General features: G+C 38.1%; 1 protein-coding gene across 1 annotated transcript in view; it reads right to left on the bottom strand.

Moving 5' to 3' along the window:
* LOC109820704 (uncharacterized protein At4g17910) overlaps positions 1 to 10,022 on the bottom strand; it is a 14,209-nt gene extending 4,187 nt beyond the window's left edge. Inside the window, exons 1-11 of the mRNA XM_020386899.1 lie at positions 9,913 to 10,022; positions 9,765 to 9,828; positions 9,622 to 9,667; positions 9,320 to 9,456; positions 8,679 to 8,752; positions 8,428 to 8,515; positions 8,245 to 8,334; positions 6,707 to 6,780; positions 5,015 to 5,102; positions 3,494 to 3,620; positions 3,309 to 3,413 (exon numbers count right to left, since the gene is read on the bottom strand). Of these exons, the coding sequence (XP_020242488.1) occupies positions 3,309 to 3,413; positions 3,494 to 3,620; positions 5,015 to 5,102; positions 6,707 to 6,780; positions 8,245 to 8,334; positions 8,428 to 8,515; positions 8,679 to 8,752; positions 9,320 to 9,456; positions 9,622 to 9,667; positions 9,765 to 9,828; positions 9,913 to 9,938 (919 nt within the window). The 5' untranslated portion in view covers positions 9,939 to 10,022. The remainder of the gene's footprint in view (positions 1 to 3,308; positions 3,414 to 3,493; positions 3,621 to 5,014; positions 5,103 to 6,706; positions 6,781 to 8,244; positions 8,335 to 8,427; positions 8,516 to 8,678; positions 8,753 to 9,319; positions 9,457 to 9,621; positions 9,668 to 9,764; positions 9,829 to 9,912) is intronic.

The following is a 22,645-nucleotide window of genomic DNA, read 5'->3' on the forward strand; positions in this document are numbered from 1 at the left end:
CACCTTGGGTAAATCAATTACCTAAACGAAGCAACACACACGCTTTTCAACTCAAAAATTTATTAATTAATGTTTATTCGTTGTGGAGGATTACCCCTTAATAGGAGAAAACTAAATATACTATCAAATCACTTAAAAAATTTATCCAATAGAACGAAAGAATCATTCTAACCAAATATCTAATAAAAACATCTAAAAATATAAAATCTCCATCTGCCAATTAAAATTTTATCTAATAGAACAGAAAAAATCATTCTAACCAAATATCTAATAAAAACATCTAAAAATATAAAATCTCCATCTGCCAATCCCTACAAACTAAGATAATATCTTATAAAAATAAGATAGAATGAAAATCTAACTAAATTTCTAACTAGAATCAACCCGATTTTTAATTGGTACCAAATCTCCCTTTGTTAGAGAATGCTCAACCTCAAGTTCTATAGTGGAAGAGCATGGAAATTCGTTCAACCATTGGAAAATATTGTTGTATGCGTTGTAAATTATTTAAAGTCATCTAAATAATTAGATAATAAGTAGATGCGGAGGATGTGGAATGAAAAACTCTATTATTGAATTATTGCGAATTGGAGGTATCTCGAATTGCACTCAACCTTTGGAATCCGGTGTTGGGTTTGCTTTAAGCTCGGGATCTAGTTCAACACCCTGCTTTGTTTTTTGTTCAGGCTCCAGTTTAGACTGAATCTAGGAATATATCTTTAGATTTTCTTTTTACGATTCCACTTCTGGATCAGGCTCTGGATTGATCTTCTAATCTGCTAGCTCACATTCTAGCTCGGGCTCTAGTTTTGTCTCTAATTTTTCCTTTGGTACTAGCTCTAGATTTCGATTAAACTCAAGTTCAAACAACAAGCCTACATCTTGGTGAAGCAGGGACACTACTATTGACGTTGCTTCAATTTTTGTGAAGAAACAATAATATCTTCTAGTTGGTCGACAAGAACACCTCATTTCTAAAAGAAATTTTATAGTTGCCACGAACAGATAACTGAATGGTTGCTTGAAAAATTTCTTGATAACCATTCTTTAGCTTGTAGATGGTCTCCAAGTACACATAATAGAAAATATATCCTTTATATCTTAAATCTAAACTTCAAAATCATATGGCTCCTTATATCCATCCATAAAAATAACATAAAGTACCTTAGTCTCTGAATGTTGGATTAAAGAAATACTTGTTTTCCTGGAAACTAGATTCAAATAGGAAGATTTTGACACTAAATTTATACATTTCATACAATGTTTGAATCCCCTTTTAGCTATTACAAGCTATTGCATAGTTGTTGTCCTTTCTGTTCATTCATAATCACGCATTATATAGGTTCATTTGTATTCATGTCAATCAAGAGGGTATATATGTATGTGAATTTAGGAACGATCCTCTTGGAACTGATCAATAATATCGAGGAGTTTGTCTCAAACAGTAGGTAACCTTTCCTTGTTCTCTCTCAATTCCTAAGTTTTAATAGATTGAAATCATATTGGTGTGGAGGAGGTAACGGTATTTTATTCACCATTTTAATTTTTTAAATATCGAATATCGAGGAAATATTGGATGGCCAAAATCCATATTGAAAAGCAAATATCTGGGAAATATCAAGGTATATAGTAAATATCAGAGTGTCATATCGGATGATGTGAATATATATTGTAATTTTGTAAAATGTAATCCAACGTACTTAATGAGATCTAAGCATAAAATAATTTATACAATAAATAGTTAGGATTAGTAACCAATTGTGGAAACTTACTTAGGGAAAAGAGCCTACTATAATTTGCTAAAAAACTTTATAGGGCTGTAATTTTTTTCAAAAAAAAACATTAACCAAGTTTTGTAGAAGTGAATTATACGGGTCTGAAATAAGTTATATAAAAGGACATATCGACCAATATATCGGCTGATACCAACCAATATATCAGCTAATATATCACTATGACGAGGATATATTGTCCAAAATTGCCAAAATGCGGTAATTTATTTTGAGACCAAAGAGTTTTGCAGCATGCCTTATAAAAGGATATATCAACCGAATAGCCAATACATTGGCTATGTTGGGAATATTTAAAACAATGGTGTACCTATGGTAACTAGGGATCTTCGGATCTGATACCAATTGATGGGCATCGTGATGGTGACTCCTATTTGAAATGGTGAATCTGTACCTGTAGGCTACGAACTGGCTTTGAGCTGATGTCTGACTTCTTACAAGTCTGAAGATGACGAAGCCGAATTAGCGAGAGTATTGTCCTAATGACTGAACGAGTATTGTTCACATAAGCAGTAACTGTGAGCTATTGTTTACGTGAATAGTAGCATGGAATTGATGATGGCAGCAGTTTGCTAGGGAGGACTGGGGTCTTTTTTTAGGCTTGTAAATGAAGAGCGAAGATTCTTTTGGGGACTGGCTTTGTTGAGGCGAATAAAAATTAACTTTTGGGCTTCACACCCTAGGTAAATCACATGCCTAAACAAGAATTAGCTCACACGCTTACAAAAAACCCTTTCAACTCATAATTTTCTTAATCAATGTTTATTTCTCATGGAGGATTCAATCTTATTTAGGAGAAACTTAATACTAAAGATAACACCAAGTCACTTCAAATCTTATCTAACTTAACTGAAAAATCATCCTAACCGAATATCTAACAAAAAAAATAAAAAAATAAAATAAAATCTCCAACTGCTAATATCAACTTAAAATAAAATCTAGAATGAAATCCTAACTAATTACTTAGTAGAACCAGCACTATATTAACTTGTCCAGCATCAATTCTCTTTGTCATAATGATGAGAAGCATGGTAGCAGTCTTCAATGAGAAAAGTGATCGGGGCGGTGATTGTTCCATGGCAGAAACATTTTTCTCTACAAAATGGGGGGATTCAATTAGTATGAGCCTAGCTTGTAAGAGGGTTTTATTTTTTAATTATTTTATTTTATTTTTGGTTTGCTCTTCTGCAGAAAGATGAGACTGGTAGGCCTACGTGTTTCGTGGAAGGCCAATAACAAACAATAGCAAAGATATCATCATGAGGCCAGAATACCAATATTAGGAAAAAAAACTTTTGTATTAATTGGATATGTGCAAAAAGATAATGGTAGGCAAAAGCAATCTTTTTTGGTAATTGGATGTCCAAAGAGATACTTTTCCTTTGTGCATGAAGGATTGCTTTGATCTAAACATCTAATATTTCATTGGCAAATATTATTCTTGTTGCAACACGCATGCAGGATACAGAAGCGATAAAAAATATATAAAAGAGAGAGTACCATTCAAGCGAATCTTACCAAATATACTAAAAACCCCTTCTTTGTTCTGGCTGATTAAATCCAAAGCCCTTACATTAGAAATCAAATATTCATTTAACCCACACAATAAGCATGTCTGATAACCTGAAAAGGGCAAAAGAATCAGATAGCATTGCGGTGTTATCAGATAAAAGGATCCTGAAGTCCATGGAAGTGGGAAATACCTACAAGAATAAATAACCCAAATATTCCACATTTCTTCGGGTGGACATTAACTATAGATGTTAAAATAGCTACAGCTGCAAGGGTAAAAAAGAAATTCCAGTGAACACCATACTCCCCAACATGGACCTGTGAAATGTCATAATGAGTAACCTTTCACGTGAAAACAAAAGCACCAAAAGTGAGAAAAGAGCAAATACGACTTTTTCTCATGGCAAAGCAAACAACATAATTCTTATTGTAAATTCAAGTGAATATAATCCATGAAATATGAAAGTAAAACAAATACCCAGAAAGTTACAAAAAAATTACATCTAAGAACTGCCAAATACTGTAGCTCCACAAAATACCGAGTGCCAGTGGGCACTAAATAAATGTACTTTGAAAACTTGTACTAACACAGATAAATGATTGACTCATTGTTCTGATGTTATGCCATGAAGCCACAAATGACACAAACGATTGCGCACAACAGAAATATACATAAGGACAGGCAGAAAAGTTTATGGAAAAATGAATAATTTTCCAAAAGGCATACTTCTGCGCCTAACGTTCCACCAATAAAAGCCAACTCCTAGCACTTAATATTGACAACATCAGTTTCACCACATAGGATACTTTTGATATTCAGATAAGTTATTTTTATTGCTTACATTGCTTATAAATGTCAACACAAATCAAAACAAGAAATTTATGTCAGTGACAACCATAATTGTTATCTATCTTCTCATTCCTTAGCATTTAAAAAACTACAGAAATACCAAATCCCTTTTAGGGATACAGACATCCATGGTTACTCTTTATATACAAATAATTATATGAATATAAGAACAAAAAGTTTTAGAAGCATACAACTTTTCTGCAAAGCAAATGATTCTCTTTACTTACGGGGTAAGCACTTGCTTGCTTGCATCATGCTTCTGTTTTTTTTGAAACATTAAAAGGCATGCATATGGAAAAATTCTTCCTTAACGTAAATTTATGCATTAAAGAAATCTGTTTTAAAAAAAACTTCAAGTGGCTTGCTCTATATGCATCCTGAATGAAGTGCATCCTAATGGATGGGTTGGGTCTGTCTGACACCTCCCTCACACCCTATGACTGTGAGTGAGTGCATACACACATGTAATACATGTTAGTCTGTGTTTGCAGGATGACAGGACTTAAGTTTAATGTTAAAAGGCTTAAATAACTAGTCGATGCCATCAAATGTCTCCATAACAAGCGTTGTAGGCTTGTAGCATAGCAGATATTACGAAGGCTCTCAGAACATACTACGATTTTTATGCAAACTAACTCTTACAAGAAAATAGGAATGACCGGTATTGATAAACCTTTACCTAATATGATACCTAACAAGATTGCAATATCACAAGATAAATATACATTTTTCAATTTTAAAAAAAATCAAATAAAAGAAGGAATTTCTTCTAAAATTAACAAGAACCTGAAAGCAACAGTAGACTTTGGAAAAGATTGTACATGGTCAATGATATTGACTGATGTGGAAGAAAGATTTATACCTGATAACCTACACCCTTCGTAGAAACAAGACGAAGAAAACCCAGAACTAATAGTGGACATGTAGACTGAAGCGCAGACTTCCATCCCCTAGAATGAAAGGAAAAAAAAACTTCTGATTTTGACTGAAGAATGATGCACCAAATTATCACAGAATTAAAAAATCTACCAAAGAAGAAAAGGTGATATATTTGATCAACATATTTCCACATCAGATCCCATTGAAATGCCAGAGAAATAGAATTTTCCCCATTACTGTCATATAGAGAGTCCATGAACCAATGAATCATAAAAGTTTATTTTCATGTGTCCACTGAAGCTTTTTATTTGGAGGAAAATATGCCTTCGGCACGGATAACAATAACATCAACAACCACAACTACTGCACCTTTGACGCACATGGGAATCCAACCCAGGCTCCCCCACGAGGGAGCGACACAACTTTGTCACGTGACCTACTGTCCACTGAAGTATAGTTTCATGAATAAGATACTAAACTGAGAGAGTTGCAATTTTAGGGCAAATATGGTATGAAGAAAATCTAGTGTGAACTTAATAGGTTTTAATTTTTCAACAGGTGTATTCATAAAGTAAGGTAGATAGCTACCTTTTTCCCTTCGTGCATTCGCCTAGGTAGGAAACAAATGCCTCTTGGTTGAAGAAAAACCAAATAAAAAAGACTACAGTAATCTAAAGACAAAAGATAGTAAAATGACTTGGTCAAAAGATAGTGAAACGATGCTTTGCATGGTAACAGAAATCATAAAAAAAAAGTTATCCATCAAATGAGTATGATGGGAGACAGCATACAGTTAAGGCTGCTGAAATGCCAAAAAATTTTGGCCTTGTGCGTCTGATGATCGAATATTGTGCTGAATGATTATCAACTTATTATATGAAAGTCCTTAGCATTAACAGTTAATGCAATTAAAGGTAATGAAAATAAACAGCAAGTTGCTTGAGGGGAAAAGAGAATTTTCCCCTTACTTCATAGGAAGGTAAACTGCAGAGCAAGGACATAAAGACGTGAGTGAATACACCATGCTGAAACTCTCAAAAACGAAAGTTCCGGGAGTAGAGTCGAAATTGAGCTAGCCTCAGGTTCATAAGGAGCCACAGTCCAAGTCAGGTCATTCAACGTGTAGTTCAGAAAACAGTTCAGGATGTGCTGCATCGCACGCTCAGAAGCATCATGAATCCAGCCACCACTTCAGCATGTATCTAGGCACTCACACCAACATAAAGCTCCACAAACAAACAGAATAAAGAGAATACAGACAGATAAATAGACCATACTGTGACATGGATGCTAGGTTGCCTCTGATTTTCTGAATATTTAACCAAGCCCTCAGTTACTAGGGTTTCATCTAATAGCATTGTCAGCAATAGCACCATCACATCAGTTCAGCAAATATCATTTACAAGCCTGCATACCCCATTTCTCCAGAATATTAATTGCTAGACACTTGAAAGGTCTTGATACTATGATGTACTGCATTGATTGCCACAGGCATGTATGCTTGTACACAAAATTGAACTTCAAACTTATTTTGAAGTTTGTGAATATAAGTATGTAAAGAACACTGTGAACACCTCAAAGTTATTCAAATAATATCAAAATAACGACGACAGCTCAAATATATCCCATCTAGCAAGTCCCATAAGTAAAAATGAGAAACTTAAGAATGACTCACATGGACTTGGCACCACGGGCTTGCCTTGATACTAAAGAATTTGCCACAACAAATGATCCCACCCCAAGATCCATCTGTTAGAATTTGCGGATATGTCAGGTTTCCACAACCGCCAAAAACTGCAAACTTATTGCTATATTACCTCAAATTGATTTTTATTGACTGTAAAGCCATGAACCATGCAAGAATAGAAGTAAGGTTTTTTATGATAATACTAAAAAAAGATCTTGTCAAGCAATGTCAAAAATGGACTCTTTATTATGCTATAGAATGAATTCCAGCAGAACATAAGGATGAAGGTGCAGAAAACAAGTACTATTGAATTGTTTTTTGTTGCTAACTTTTAGGCAGTCAATGTATAGCAAGATTCAAGAAGATGCAACATGGTCAAGAAATAAGGCATTTAGTTTTCAATACATCTTGAAGCAACAGCAGCAGTTTGAGTGACACAAGAAGCATCAGAAGAAGAAGGTTCGGATTCTTTTTGGACATATATACTACACTTCACATGAATTTCCTAAAACTCGGTGGTTTGGGTTATTGTCAAGCCATACACAATTCAAAGCTAAGAGATTTTATTTAACAGAAAGTTTCTGGCCAATCACTCGTACAAATCAAGAGTGATCGAAGTTTCTGATAGAGGACTCTTTGGCATTTGAATCTGTAGGCTTCAGTATCAATGCTTGAAATACATAATATAGTCACATATATTAACATCTATCCACAACAAAGTTGAAGTTAGGAATTTAGTACCAAAGCGGGGGGAGACTAATTAGTAAATAATGACCAGATACTATATGTGCAAAGGGTATTAGGAACTTATCAGGAACTAATCTCAACTCAGATATGCTTGATGCCCATTCTAAGTCTACAGATTATGAGAACTTATCAGTTGCAGTTACCAGTGTTTTCAAAGGCGCGCGCCTCACTGCGCCTTATGATGCGAGACGGTGGCGAAACGCCCCACTTCTAATGCAACAACGCCTTTTGTGCCTCGCGTGCATCTTTACTTTGTGCATGGTGCATGTAGTACATATCCTCATATAATTTTGTTTGTTAACATTTCAATCGAGTCTTTATACTTGATATTCCATATCCCAAAAAGCAAAATAAATCCATTAGGCCTTTTTTTAGTAACCTTCAATTGAGGACCATTACTAATCCTTTGCTTGGATATTAGTCTTGATTTAACATTTGATTTGAAAATTTATGAATGTTGCTACTATGTTGGGTGTTAGCATTAGAAATTAAGGCATTATATTGTGATTTTGTAGTAAGATATTATTTATCATGACATTTTTCATGTGAATTCTAAAAACATGTTCTTTCACGCTTGATTATATATTTTGAAAAATTATGTGGGCGGTGTGCGCCTCGCATCACTCGGGCGCGCGCATTGCGTTGCGCCTTATGCATGTGCGCGTAAAGATGCTTTGCGCCCCGCATTACGTCTCGCGCATTGATAACACTAGCAGTTACTAAGACACCCATATATCCATAACTAAAATCATATGAACAGGAGAAAAAGTACAGCTTACCAAACCAGTACCATAGGTTTCAGTCTTAGCATAGCGTCTGGGAAAGATTTTGAAGTCAACAGCCAATATGCAGACGCATGTTAACAGTACCTACTTGTAAATGCATCAATTATGTTACTCGTGTATAACAATTAATTGGTTAGGGGGGAAAGGGAAAAGAATGTAAGTTGAAGATATGCTTACCACTGAAACTCTATATGACAAAATGCTTGTCCTTAGAGACAACATATGCCCTGGTCTCTCCATAAAACGAGAACTTGATGAGCTCAGCCTGAGTATGATTCATTAAACTTTAGATCAATGAGCTATAAATTGTTTCTGCATGTGTTTTAAACAAGAGCATACGGTTACGGGATGTTTAGTCCTGAGGTATCTCTACTTTGAAACTGAATGATGATCACACTGTTAAGTAAAAAATTAATCACATTATCTACCTTTTAGCTGATATACAGAAAATCAGCAGAAGTATTACAAAAGCCGTGAAGGAATAAACCCATTCAGCAAGAACCTGCGAAGAACAAGTTTATCAGCTATAGCTCCATGTACAATGATAGCCAAATGAGTCAATGGCTCAAAATATTGAGATTTTATTTAGAGAAGTATTTGACTCTGATTGTTTGGATTACAGCTACAAAGTGCCTGACAGATGAATATGATTCCTTATTTCCCCATTGAACGAATTTTCTAGGAAAATTTCTTGGAGGTGCTACCTTCCATCTTTTGAGACCAATATGATATATTACCCACTTTTCCAATTCATTTTAAACGTTTCAGGTCGGAGCTCCGCCTTGCCTATTCTTACAATATCGCGAAACTTATATGATAGGAAAAACATAATTTGGAAGTTGACAGCACACTTATCCCTGTTTTGATGGGAAATTTTGATATGATATTGATTCTACTTGTAGAACATATGAAATCAAAGCCTGATACCTAATACGGACAATGCCAGCTAATTGAATATTGAATTACACAGAAATGAGAAGCAAACTTCTCCCTAGTATGGATTATGCAATAGACATAACCTAATGATAAGGACGAAAGCCTAAACCAAATCCTTTTTTTAAACACTTACGGTGAAAATCAATAGGATGGGTACAACAACACACAAAAAATCCATAAACAACGCGACCATGCAACTTCTCCCATCTTTACAAGTAGAACTCGCATTGTCCTTCCTCTTCTTCTCAACCTCTTTAGCATAAATAGTGCCTGTAGAGGGAAACCAAAGACATTATTTTTGTCCGGATCAAAAAATACCAGCAAAGAGTCACTTTTTACACTGACAGCCATCAAAGATGGCAGCTTTCCGTTGTAATTTGAGATTACGGATCAAATTAGGGTTTTGGGCAACGTGAATTCAAGAATAAAACTAACCGCTCACAGGGGCCGAGCAGCTCCACTGACGAAGGACTACCAGAGCCTGAGATTTCCCAATCAAATCGGTAAATGATCGAAATAAATAAATAAAATTTTGGACTTGGTAAGAATTATGTAGCTTCATAATTTGGGAAATTTACGGGTACGATCGTTGAGAGAGCGGCGATCTCAAGCATTGAAGAACCAGTTAGGTTGCTGACGAATCTGAAGAAGAGACGAGAGTTGTTATCATGAGTAAAATTACAGGAAATTGGGAAGTTTTAAGTTGTGAACAATAAAATAATTTACTCTTCTTTGAGGCTCTTGAGATCCATGGGAGAGGAGGGAGGGGCGAAAACAGCGGGTGGAAGGGGTAGTCGAGCGTGTAAGATTAGAAATTTAGGCGAGACTTCAATGAAATTAAGTCCCCAATGTTTTAACTTGATTTCATTTGAGTTCTTAAAGTTTTAAATGCTTATAGGGAAAAGTATTTATGGTCACCATGGTGAGATTACTCCCACTATATATAAATTTTTTTGTGCCCGTTATATGAGGTAATCTTAATCATATAAGATTTCGAATGTAACATGAACAAATAATAATATCCCAATGAATTATAAATTTTTACTTGTATTAATTAAATCATAGGAAACCTGAAATGACAAAACCAATTGACACTCATCATAGCCTAAATTGAACACAAATAGAACTCCAAGTGACTGAACACAAACATAGCACAAACCAGAGCATCAGGAAACCTGGTGTGCACGAACATGAACAAGGTAAACTATGTAAAAGGGACAGAGGTTACAGATCCAATCAATACAGATCCAAGTGACTGAACACAAACACGCTTCTAATTTAATACTATTATACAAAGTAAACTTTGTAAAATGAACAGAGGTTACAGATCCAATCAATACAAAACTGGAAGAGATCTTTAAAATTGTTCCGGAACTAAAGGTTACAGATCCATGCGCACAATATTTGGTGATGAATCGTCAGGATTCATTGCCTCAAAATCATGCAACATTCATAGGCAGCAACACAAGGACCAGGCTTCAAAACTCTAAAATCTCCTTATATCATCCTAGCTGTCTCAGATAAAAGTAAGAGGTATATATCTGCACAAAGAAAAATGGAAATTCATCATAGTGGAATGTACCAACCGCATCAGGAGCATGGCATGTGGGTTCTATTGTATAAACTGCATCAAATGTGTCGTCTGCATCGAAAATGGAAATTCATACTTCACCTGGACAGTGCACACATGAGAGAGTTTCTTTCATTGAATTGGCTCATAGAATCTCTCGTCAGCGATCATCTCTGATCCTCTCCATAGGGTGTTGGGTATTCGAAACAATCAATCGAACCCTTGCCCTTCCGGACCTTGTGTTGAAAGTAGAAAAGTAGGAATAAACCACAAATAAAGATCTAACCTGCAAAAAACAGTAAGGGAGATGAACACACGGATTTAACGAGGTTCGGCAACGTGCCTACGTCCTCGGGAGCCACACCACACAATCTTTTTATTAATTGAAGAAGAAAGTACAAGCTCTCAAACAAGGGGTAAATCTCTCTGAGATTCTCTCTCTCTTTGCAGCCAAAAAGCTCTTTTTGATGTCCTTTAAACCCTAAAATCGTTTGGGGTATATATAGAATCCTGGTTGAAACAGATTCCTAAACAGATCAGGAAACTGTCTGGGCGATTCGCGGTCGACCGTCGTGCCAAGGCCGGTCGACCGGCCAGAGAAAAATCTGTTTACAAGGTCCTGTGCACATTTGCGGTCGACCGCAACGGCCACCGACCAGAGCGAAAACTTCTTCTCAGTCTCCTGCAGTGCACGCGGTCGACCGGCTCTGCCACTGCGGTCGACCGCACAGTCTTCTGACTATTTTCTTCGTCTTTTCGATTGCAACTTCGGGTCTACACACTTAGACTAACAATCTCCCACTTGGAGACCAAAGCGCCATCAATGAGCTCACCCGAACTCTCACCTTCTTCGCATGTATCTTTTCCCTGAACCGATCCTCGTAGTGTGGCTCCGCCTTCGTCTTCTACTCGTGAAGGCCAACTAAAGTTGCGCACAACTCCAGTTTCTCAATGGTGACTGCCTTCGTCAACATGTTCGCCGGATTTTGACTCCCCAAAATCTTCATTAAATGCAACTTTCCGTCCTCGATCAGCGAGCGTATAAAATGGTATTTGACGTCGATGTGCTTCGTTCTGGCATGATATACTGGATTCTTGGCAAGATGTATAGCGCTCTGGCTATCACAATAAAGAACTCCTCTCCCTTGCTTCAGATCCAACTCTTCCAAGCACCCGTTCAACCAGATCATCTCCTTGCTTGCTTCAGTCACCGCGACATACTCAGCCTCGGTTGTAGACAAAGTCACAATCTTCTGCAGACGTGAGACCCAGCTCACTGCTGTCGACGCTAAGGTATAGACATACCCCGTGGTGCTTCGCCTCGTATCATGATCACCGGCGAAGTCCGCATCCACGTATCCCTGCAGCACCAACTCCTTTGCTAACAACTTTAGCATTCTGCATGTTGAACCTCTGAAGTACCTTCTCAATGTATTCAGCTTGGCTCAAACTCAATGTCCCTTCAGCTTCATCCCTACTGATTCGCATCCCTAGAATCTGCTTCGCTGCACCCAGATCCTTCATTGCAAATTCCTTTGCTAGCTGCCTCTTCAAACTGTTTATCTCTTCTAAACACGGTCCTGCTACCAACATGTCATCAACATATAATAACAAAATAATGAAGCTGGACTCGAACCTTTTGAAATAACAGCAATGATCCGAATTGCATCTTCTGTAGCCATTGTTCTGCATGAAGTTATCAAACTTCTTATACCACTGTCTCGGAGCCTGTTTCAAACCATATAAGCTCTTCTTGAGCTTGCACACCATCTCTTCCTTTCCTTCTTCAATGAAGCCAACAGGCTGCTTCATGTAGATTTCTTCATCCAAGTCACCATGAAGAAAGGCAGTCTTCACATCTAACTGCTCAAGGAAGAGGTCTTCTGCAGCTACCAAACTCAACACCACTCTGATGGTTGTGAGTTTCACAACAGGGGAAAATATCTCCGTGTAGTCCACTCCTTCCCGCTGTTGAAACCCTTTCACTACTAATCTGGCCTTGAATCTCTTGCTTCCATCACTCTCCTGCTTGACCCGGTAGACCCATTTATTGTGCAAGGCTTTCTTCTGCGCAGGTAGCTGGGCTAACTCCCATGTCTCATTAGTGAGTAGAGAATCCATCTCCTCCTGCATCGCATGCTCCCACTGCTGAGATTCACTCACTTGCACTGCCTCTTCATAACACTCCGGCTCTCCGCTATCTGTTAAGAGTAGATAATCAAGTGACGAGAGGTATTTGGGATTTGGTTTGGGTACCCTAGATGACCTCCTAGGCTCCACGCCCTGGGTAGTAGCTCCTGCACCTGTAGTCTCCTCCGTTCTACGGTCAGAACTGACATCGTCCCCCCCATCTGGAAGTTCCTCCAAATCCATGTACTCGGATCCACCTGTATCCGTAGTGCTGCTCCCACTGCTTTGGCTATCCTTGGCATTGTTCCTGTCCTTGTACATCACCTCCTCATTGAATATCACATCCCGGCTCCTGATGATCTTCCTGTTCTTCTCATCCCAAAGACGATATCTAAACTCATCAATGTTGTATCCATTGAATGTGTACTTCTGTGACTTAGCATCTTGCTTGTCCCTAACATTGTCACTGATATAAACATAAGCCACGCAACCAAATACCCGCAAGTGTGAGAGATTTATCTTCTTTCCACTCCAAACCTCCTCTGGAATCCCAAAATCTAATGGAACTGATGGCCCGTGATTAATAAGGTATGCTGCCGTATGTACCGCATCCGCCCAAAATGTCTTAGGCAGACCTGCATGTAATCGCATGCTCCGCGCACGCTCTGTCAAGGTCCTGTTCATCCTCTCTGCAATGCCGTTCTGCTGCGGCGTCCCTGGAGTAGTCCTCTCTAAACGAATCCCATTCGTAGCACAGAACCTCTTGAACTCCTCCAGCTCGTATTCTCCACCATTATCTGATCTCAAGCACTTCACCTTCAGATCTGTCTCGTTCTCGACCATGGCCTTCCACTTATTAAAGATCTCGAACACCTCTGACTTGTGCTTCATGAAGTAAACCCACACCTTCCTCGAGTGATCGTCGATGAAGGTGACGTAGTATCTCGAACCGCCAAAAGAAGACACACTGGCTGGGCCCCATACATCTGTATGAATCAACTCTAGCTTCTGAGCCTTAGGTGGCCTTCCACCCTTCTGGAAACTAACCCTCTTCTGCTTCCCAAAGATGCAGTCTTCACAAACCCTGACTTCCACGGTGTCGATCCCGGTTAGCTTTCCTTGTGAATGTAGAATTTTCATCCCTTTCTCGCTCATGTGCCCCAGCCTATTGTGCCACAGATCTGTACTCTCCTTGCCAGCTGCAATTGCGAGGGTGTCACTCGCATGTGAAGTGAGGTAGAGAGTTCCCGTTTTATTGCCTCGGGCAACAATCATCGTACCGTTGGAGATTCTCCACGAATCCCCGGTGAATGTCGAAACGTAGCCTTCTGCTCCAAGCTGTCCCACCGAAACAAGATTCCTCTTAAGCTTCGGCACGTGTCTCACGTTCTTCAAGTTCCACTTAGAGCCCTTTATCTGTATCTGAACGTCGCCCTTTCCAACAATATTGCAAGGTTCATTATCCCCCAAGTATACTTTACCAAAGTCCCCTGCTACATAGTTCTGAAGTAGTTTCCTATTAGCAGTGGCGTGGAAAGAAGCTCCTGAGTCGATGACCCAAGAATCAGAATCGCTATCCATAGCAAGGATCAAGGCATCCTGCACGATATGAGCCTCCTGCTCACCCGCATCCTTCTTTGGTGCTTTACAGACCGAAGACATATGGCCCTCCTGGCCGCAGTTCCAACACTTCCCTTTGATAGACCTAACCTTCGAGTTCGGCCTCTTCTTCACTGATTTCGACCGATTCCTGTTCTGGTTCCCTTTCTTCTGGCTTCTGCCTCTCTGCTCGAAACTTAGGGCTGAACCTGAACCTTCTGATTCGGACGATTTCCTTCTAACCTCCTCGGATAGAATCATGCTAACAACCTCATTCAGCTTCAACTTCTCTTTCCCCGCCGAATTGCTGATTGCCGTCACACAACCTGCCCAACTATCCGGCAACTGCGATAGTAGTAGAAGGGCCTGCACTTCGTCATCGAACGTGATGTCCACGGAGATAAGTTGATCAACAATCGTGTTGAACTCGCTGAGGTGCATCGTGAAGGACCGTCCTTCTGCCATCTTGAGGTTGAAAAGAGTTTTGACTAGATGCACCTTGTTTGCTGCCGACGGTTGCTCGTACATCTTCGCGAGCGCTTCCATAAGCCCCACCATCGTCTTCTCCTTCAGAATATTGTGTGCTACTGATTTGGTGAGCGACAACCGGATTTGCCCTAGAGCCTTCCTATCCAGTACCTCCCAATCACCATCTGACTCCGTCGTCTTCTTTCCCTTTTCCTTGCCCAGAAGCGGGCGATACAAGTCCTTCTGGTACAGATAGTCCTCCATCTGCGACTTCCAGTAGGCGAAATCCGATCCGTCGAACTTCTCAATCTTTGATTTGCTTTCCTCTGCCATGGCTTTCACACAAATTGCTGAACGAAGCTCTGATACCAGTTGTTGGGGATTCGAAACAATCAATCGAACCCTTGCCCTTCCGGACCTTGTGTTGAAAGTAGGAAAGTAGGAATAAACCACAAATAAAGATCTAACCTGCAAAAAACAGTAAGGGAGATGAACACACGGATTTAACGAGGTTCGGCAACGTGCCTACGTCCTCGGGAGCCACACCACACAATCTCTCTATTAATTGAAGAAGAAAATACAAGCTCTCAAACAAGGGGTAAATCTCTCTGAGATTCTCTCTCTCTTTGCAGCCAAAAAGCTCTTTTTGATGTCCTTTAAACCCTAAAATCGTTTGGGGTATATATAGAATCCTGGTTGAAACAGATTCCTAAACAGATCAGGAAACTGTTTGGGTGATTCGCGGTCGACCGTCGTGCCAAGGCCGGTCAACCGGCCAGAGAAAAATCTGTTTACAGGGTCCTGTGCACATTTGCGGTCGACCACAGCGGCCACGCCGGTCGACCGACCAGAGCGAAAACTTCTTCTCAGTCTCCTGCAGTGCACGCGGTCGACCGGCTCTGCCACTGCGGTCGACCGCACAGTCTTCTGACTGTTTTCTTCGTCTTTTCGATTGCAGCTTCGGGTCTACACACTTAGACTAACATAGGGAGCCATATGTCTCATGGCAGTTTTCGAGGAATGTGGTAGTATTGGACAGGTGCTCAAGGTGGACTGCTAACCTAATTTCATATCAAGCATGTTGGCAAGTCAAAATATAAACCTGGAAATGTTTGATATGACTCAGTTTATACAAGCAAAAATATTAAAATATAGATGAATCGAAAGTACATAAGAGTGTTGTATCATGGTCTCCACAACAGATTCCATATCCTACATATACAAAAGTACATAAGAGTAATTGATACCTTAATAATTAAAGTTAAATAAACTATAGAGATGAGGAAACTTCAGAGTGCTTTAATTTAACATACAAGTGATATATGATCTCTGGCAAGTGATAATGACAATGTTCTGACTTTGTCACTTTTCACAACCTTTACTCCATAAGCTGAAAACTAAAGGGTTGAAAAATATTTCTTTTGCAATACAAACTAGTATAGTCTGGAGCAAGTCATATTTTGTTCTAGTTTTTCTTTGCAAATATCATAATAAAAATAATTGTCTTTCACACGCTATGGTTCAGGGATCATAAGCTGTGTAAGCAAACAAAACATTAGAAGAGTGTGTTGGCCTTCTTATTTTGATGATGTTTAACAAACAATTTATTTCTAATGTTGTTTGTCTAGTGTTTGTGTTTTCGTATTTATTCTAGGCAAACAACGAGTTGGAGGAAGGATGGAATAGCGCTTCAACGATAATATCCAATGGAGGTTGGCGGAATAGTGGTTGAAGACTTACTATTCAAGTTGAAGATCCAAGTTCAAGCTTCATCCAAGTTTACCAAGTTGAGCTACAATGAAGATCAAGATCAAGTTCATCCAAGTTTACCAAGTTGAGCTACAATGAAGATCAAGATCAAGCTTGGGTAACTTTAGTTTAGGTTTTATATTATGTGTGTTAGTACTCTAAGCTCATTTAGTTTAGGTTTTATATTATGTGTGTTAGTACTCTAAGCTCAATCATATACACACACATTTTATTGGTTTCTATGTATATATATATATAGTTATATATACATACACATCTTGGTTTTTAGTTTTATCTACAAACAAAGTTTTTACAAATAAATTCCAAAAATTATGTATACATGTTTGTTTTTTATGTGGATAAGTTGTTTTGGTTTAATTTCATAGATATGAAACAAATATATATTCATATACATACTTATATGTTTCATATTCTATTGTATTTGTAAAAATATTGTATTCATTGTTTATAGACTTCATAATAATAGTTTATATCTTTCTTTAAGTCTATAAAATCATTTTTTAATGTTTCAAAACATGGTTAAGCTAAAAATGTCAAAACTCATGTGTTCACATTTTCATGTTTTGGACTATTTCAAAACATGGTTAAGCTAAAAATGTCAAAACTCATGTGTTCACATTTTCATGTTTTGGACTATTTTGCAAAATGATGATATTTCTCATATGTTTTGGACTATTTTGCAAAATGATGATATTTCTCATTTGGGAGGTCCTTTTTGAAAACCAGTTTTTATAGTATGTGTATTATCATGTTTACAATCATTTCTCAAAGTTTTATATCTTTCTGAATTTATTTGATATTTTTAAACATGGTTTTAAAATCAACATTTCACTTTCAAACCTAAAATATTTTGTATCAGTTTACGGTCGAACGCCACGGTCAACCGCATCTTTGTTTTTCCCTCAGGAGGTAGCAGAAACTTTCACGGTTGACCGTCATGGTCGATCGTCAAGCTGTAAATTCCCACGGTCGACCGCCACGGTCGACCGTCGAACTCTCTGGAAGTTTTATCAGGTTCAAAAGTGCCTAGCGGTCGACCGCGAGAATTTCACGGTCGACCGTCGATAGCCCAACGGCTATATTAGGTACATAATCGTATTCCTAATTTTCTGGGATTTTTGTTATTTTGTTTGGGATTTTGGCTGTTGGTTTCTCTTCCTATAAAAACCCATCAACCCCTCTTCTACCAACAAGAATTGGAGAAAGTTTTAAATAAGTTTAAGAGTGTTTTACAGTTTATTTTAAGTTTGGTTTTTGTTTACAAAGGAGGAAGCTTACATTGCAAATTGAGGGATTCATTCTCAATCTTATTCATCCTCTCCTTTGAGTTTATAGAGAAGTTTTCTAACTCTTTTCTCTAGCAATTTTATTATTGATTTTTATATTCTTATTATTGCTAGTTTGCTATTTGAGTTAGATTTTATTTCATTCATTGTTTACACTCACCCACATTGAGCTTATTGTATTTTCATACATAGTATATTTGGGTTGGTGAGTGTTGTAACAATTGAGTGTGAGCTTTCATTGTGTTCTCATCCATATTAGAGAACAATCATTTATTGTAATTGTGTTTATTGTGAGGATCACTTTGTAATACACTTGTACACCGAGAGAAGTGTGTGGCGAGAGTCGGGGATAGTCCCAAGAGGAGTGGCGTCGGTTGACGAACCTAGGGAGAGGTTGTATCCGAGCACTTGAGGGAGACACGTCTAGTTCAACACTTGAGAGGGTGTAGAGTGGGATTGCAAGAGTGGTGATTGTAAAGTTTTTGGTTAGCTAGAAAACCGAGTGTAAGGTGTAAACGTTGTTCGGGTAAACGTAGAAAACCTGGTTGTGATAGTGGAGATCTCCTCGAGGTGAGGAGCGGAGACGTAGGTCGTAGGGACCGAACTCCGTAATCATATCGTTTGTTTGTGATTGCATTGGCGCACTTATTTTTATATTCATATCTTATATCGCCTTTGTATATTGCTTGTTAATTATATTGCCCACTATCTAGTTTAGATTGTTTCACCCTTGTGTTAGTTTATATATCCTTGCATATATTTTACCACATATCTCATTGCTAGGATATATCTCTTTGTTCATATTACTTATCCTAGCTTATATATATTGTTGTATTTCATACTTGCTAGGATAACTTATTAATTACTTTTAATTGGCATAAAATCGGATTATATTAGCATAAGACCCTAATCACCCCCCCTAGGGTCTAAACAATTGGTATCAGAGCTTGGTGCTCTTTGATTTAAGGACTAATCGCCTTGAGTTAAAGATCCAAGTTATCTTATTTGTGCCAATCTAGTTATGATTACATTTGTCTTGCTTGCATATATTCACATATATATCATGAATATAAATGTTCGTTTAGGTATAATCCAAATATTGCTCCAAAATATAGAAATTTTCCTTATGCTCAATGGTGCTCTGAATTTAAAATATTTGTTGAATCTAGAAATATTAACTTATGGGAAGTTATTGATTATGCTTACAATGTGCCCACATTGGAGAAATCCAAGTGGAGCGATCATGATAATAAAATGTTTACAATGAACAAGCTTTTGTTAGAATTTTTGCTTAATGCTTTTGACTCATCTTTTTTTTAACAAATTTGTTCATTTTGATAGCGCTTACAAACTTTGGAAATTTATTAAAGCACATCAAGAGGACTTGGAGGCAATCCGACAAGCTTTGGAGGATTCTTCTTCAAGTTCATGTGGAGCATCATGCACACGGCCACAAGAGGATAATTCTTGTGTAGTAAGCGATTCCGATTCCGATAATAATTTATCTATTGATGAACTCGCTTGTGCATATGAGAAATTATCGCATGCCTACACTAAATTGCAAAATAATTTTATTGATCTCAAAAGCAAGTATGTTAGTTTAAAATCCGATCATGAGAAGCTAGCCTCCTATTTTGATATCATTTCTTAAGAAAATGTTACTCTTAAAGAAATTAATGATATGTTAAAATTAGAAAATAAAAAATTAACTTTATCCATTTCTAGCTTAACTCATGCTAATAAAGATGTCATGCTAGAAGTAGAATGCATTAGAAATGAATTTGATTCTTTTAAGAATAACCATACATGCTCTACTTCTATTATTAATGATGTTGTGACCAATAATAAATTGAATCTTGTGAAAAAACGCATATCATGCTTAGATTCAACTTTTAACACATGCATTGATAATCATAAGAAACTTATGGACAAGTGTACTAAATCTAGTGCTATAACTTATAAATCACCTACACACTATGCACACATGTATAGCAAAGTTTACAAGTGCTCCATTTGTGGTCGTAAAGGCCATTTAGCTAAATTTTGCTATGATGCACACAAATATAAAAATGTGAATGCTCCTTGTGTATCTCATCAAGTCTCTTCATCACATGTACACACACATGCACCTATTGTTCATCATAAGCATGCTCATGTGTATCATTGTGATCTTTGTGGTTGTTTTGGTCATTTGGCCGAATATTGTTTTGATTCAAAAAGAAAATCTTATTTGCCAAATGCTTCTAGTAGACCACATATTTTTAAATATGATGTTTGTGGTAGATATGGCCACTTAGGAAAGTTTTGTTTTGATAATGTTTCACATTTGCAAAATAATCCTAAAAGATCATCTATGTTTGTAAATGTTTCCTGTGCACGAGCTAATGGTCCACAAAAACAAATGGATCTCTTTCATTACACAAATTGCAATCGAAAGGGTCATTTGAGTAAATATTGCTTTGACCGTGTTAGTGCACCACATATGCCCATGAAGGTTCATAACCCTAGGGCTTTGAGCTTAAATGATAGGGGTCATATCCCTAAACTTTTTGGTACCAAGAATTCTTGGGTACCAAAACAAATTTAATTTTTAAACCAAGTATTTTAGTATTTTTTTTCCTTTTCTTGGTTTTGAAAATTATGTTTTAAAATCTTTTGGTTATGAAAAAAAATTCTTCTTTTATCAATTCTTTTGTTTTCATGATTATTAGTTTTGATTTTTGTTTGTGGAAAAATTTGTAGTAAAGAAAATGAAGAAAAATTGATTTGTATTCCTTTAATCTCAGTTACAATTGGATTTCTTGATTACAAAAGAGAGGAGAATTAATCTGGATTCTCCCCTTTGTTTAATTCTGGGTTCTTTACGGTGACGATGGAGTGCCTCCCTCGAATGCTCGCGTCGAGTTTGCTCTCCGTTGACGATCCGAACGTCTTGGTTCACTGGAACAGTACCTTCTCCTCACGATATGACGTTGTGGAGGACTTATGTGGTAAGTTGGAAACTCTGAACGAATTGATTGATCTTAACCATAATTGGTTAGACAAGCCAATGATTTCTTCTTTGCTGCCAAGGAGCAGGATCCGAGCTTCAGGTCCAGGATCTGAACTAAGCTGATTTCTTAGTTATTTATAAGGGATTAAGGGGTGTAACCGCCCCCTTAATTCGCTCCTTTGTAAGGCTAATGGGATGTAACCGCCCCCTTAATCCGCTCCTAAGTGGGGGTGAAAATCCCTCAGATCATGGGGAGAAAACGGTTTCTGGAACCGTTCAACTCGTGTTTGAACGAGTCAAATGCAGGTCCTGCATTCTGGAATAAAATCTGCGTTTGGACGCAGTGTTTGCAAGTTACGTTGGTCAACAGATAGAACCTGCGTTGGCAGCTATTAGAAGCTGCGTTTGGCAGTGATTGGAAGCTGCGTTGGCAGCAGTTGGAAGCTGCGTTGGGCAGCAGTTAGAAGCTGCGTTAGCAGCAGTTGGAAGCTGCGTTGGGCAGCGGTTGAAAGCTACGTTGGCAACAGTTGGAAGCTACGTTGGGCAGCGGTTGGAAGCTGCGTTTTGTAGCATTTAGGAGCTGCGTTTGCATAGCTTTGACTCCGGAATGAGACCACTTGTGCTTCACCTCTGGGATGCAGGGATGAGTCTTACGTCTTGGATTGAAGAGATCGTCGATTTGTAGTCTCTTTCTGTCAGAGCGTTGCAAAGATCGTCATTTTGTAATCTTTGCTTTAGCTCTTTGATATGTGAGAGTCGTCAGATTGTAACTCTCGATGTTGATTATGATGGTTGTTGATTAGAGCTTTCATCAGTTATTGTGAAGGTCGTCAGATTGTAACCTTCATCGATCTACGTGAAAGTATTCAAATTGTAGCCTTCTGAAAGTCGTCAGATTGTAACTTCCATCATCAATGTTTGATGGGAGAATCAACTATCTATTGTGATTTTTAGACAGCCTACAGAACCCCCTCCAAAGTTTTCGAAAGTTCGCGGTTGACTGGGACGAATTTTCGAAATACTTTGGATCTTAACTCTGATCTTGGAGCTGTTGATTCCTTGTCACAAAGGAGTTGTTCTCTGCACTCACTTTGAAGGCACCTTGGTTGAAGGGATTTACCGCGCAGGACCTGTGTGATGATGAGCTTCAAATAGAAACTGTAGCGACGGTATAAGCTACTCATGAGCAGAAGCTATCAAACGTCACGTCATGGCTCACCTCTATTCAGCTGATAGGCCCACAAACATGCATAGGATTTTTGGCAAACCCTCAGCCATCAACGGATTTGATAAGACTTTACCGACTACCGTTTGAGTCGGGCTAGCATGTGGATTATCTAAGTCTGTTCCACATGTAACGTTTTGCTAAGAGAATGAACCCTCTTAGACTTGATGCTATGATTTTGAATACATAGACTTTGTACTTGATGCTATGATTTTGAATACATAGACTTTGTTATTTTTACGAAAAAAGACTAACCGGCAACGCGTATTAGGCGTAGGCTTATCCCTACTTAGGATTTGGGATAAAGTTCCTCATGCGTGTAAAGCATAGATTTTTGGTGCTACGATGTTGAATACGTAGACTTTGTCACTGTTTCTTCCTGTGTTACTTGAAACACTAAAAGAAAGTTGGAAGCGCCA

This window comes from Asparagus officinalis, chromosome 8 (assembly GCF_001876935.1).
Source record: "Asparagus officinalis chromosome 8, Aspof.V1, whole genome shotgun sequence".
Lineage (NCBI taxonomy): Eukaryota > Viridiplantae > Streptophyta > Magnoliopsida > Asparagales > Asparagaceae > Asparagus > Asparagus officinalis.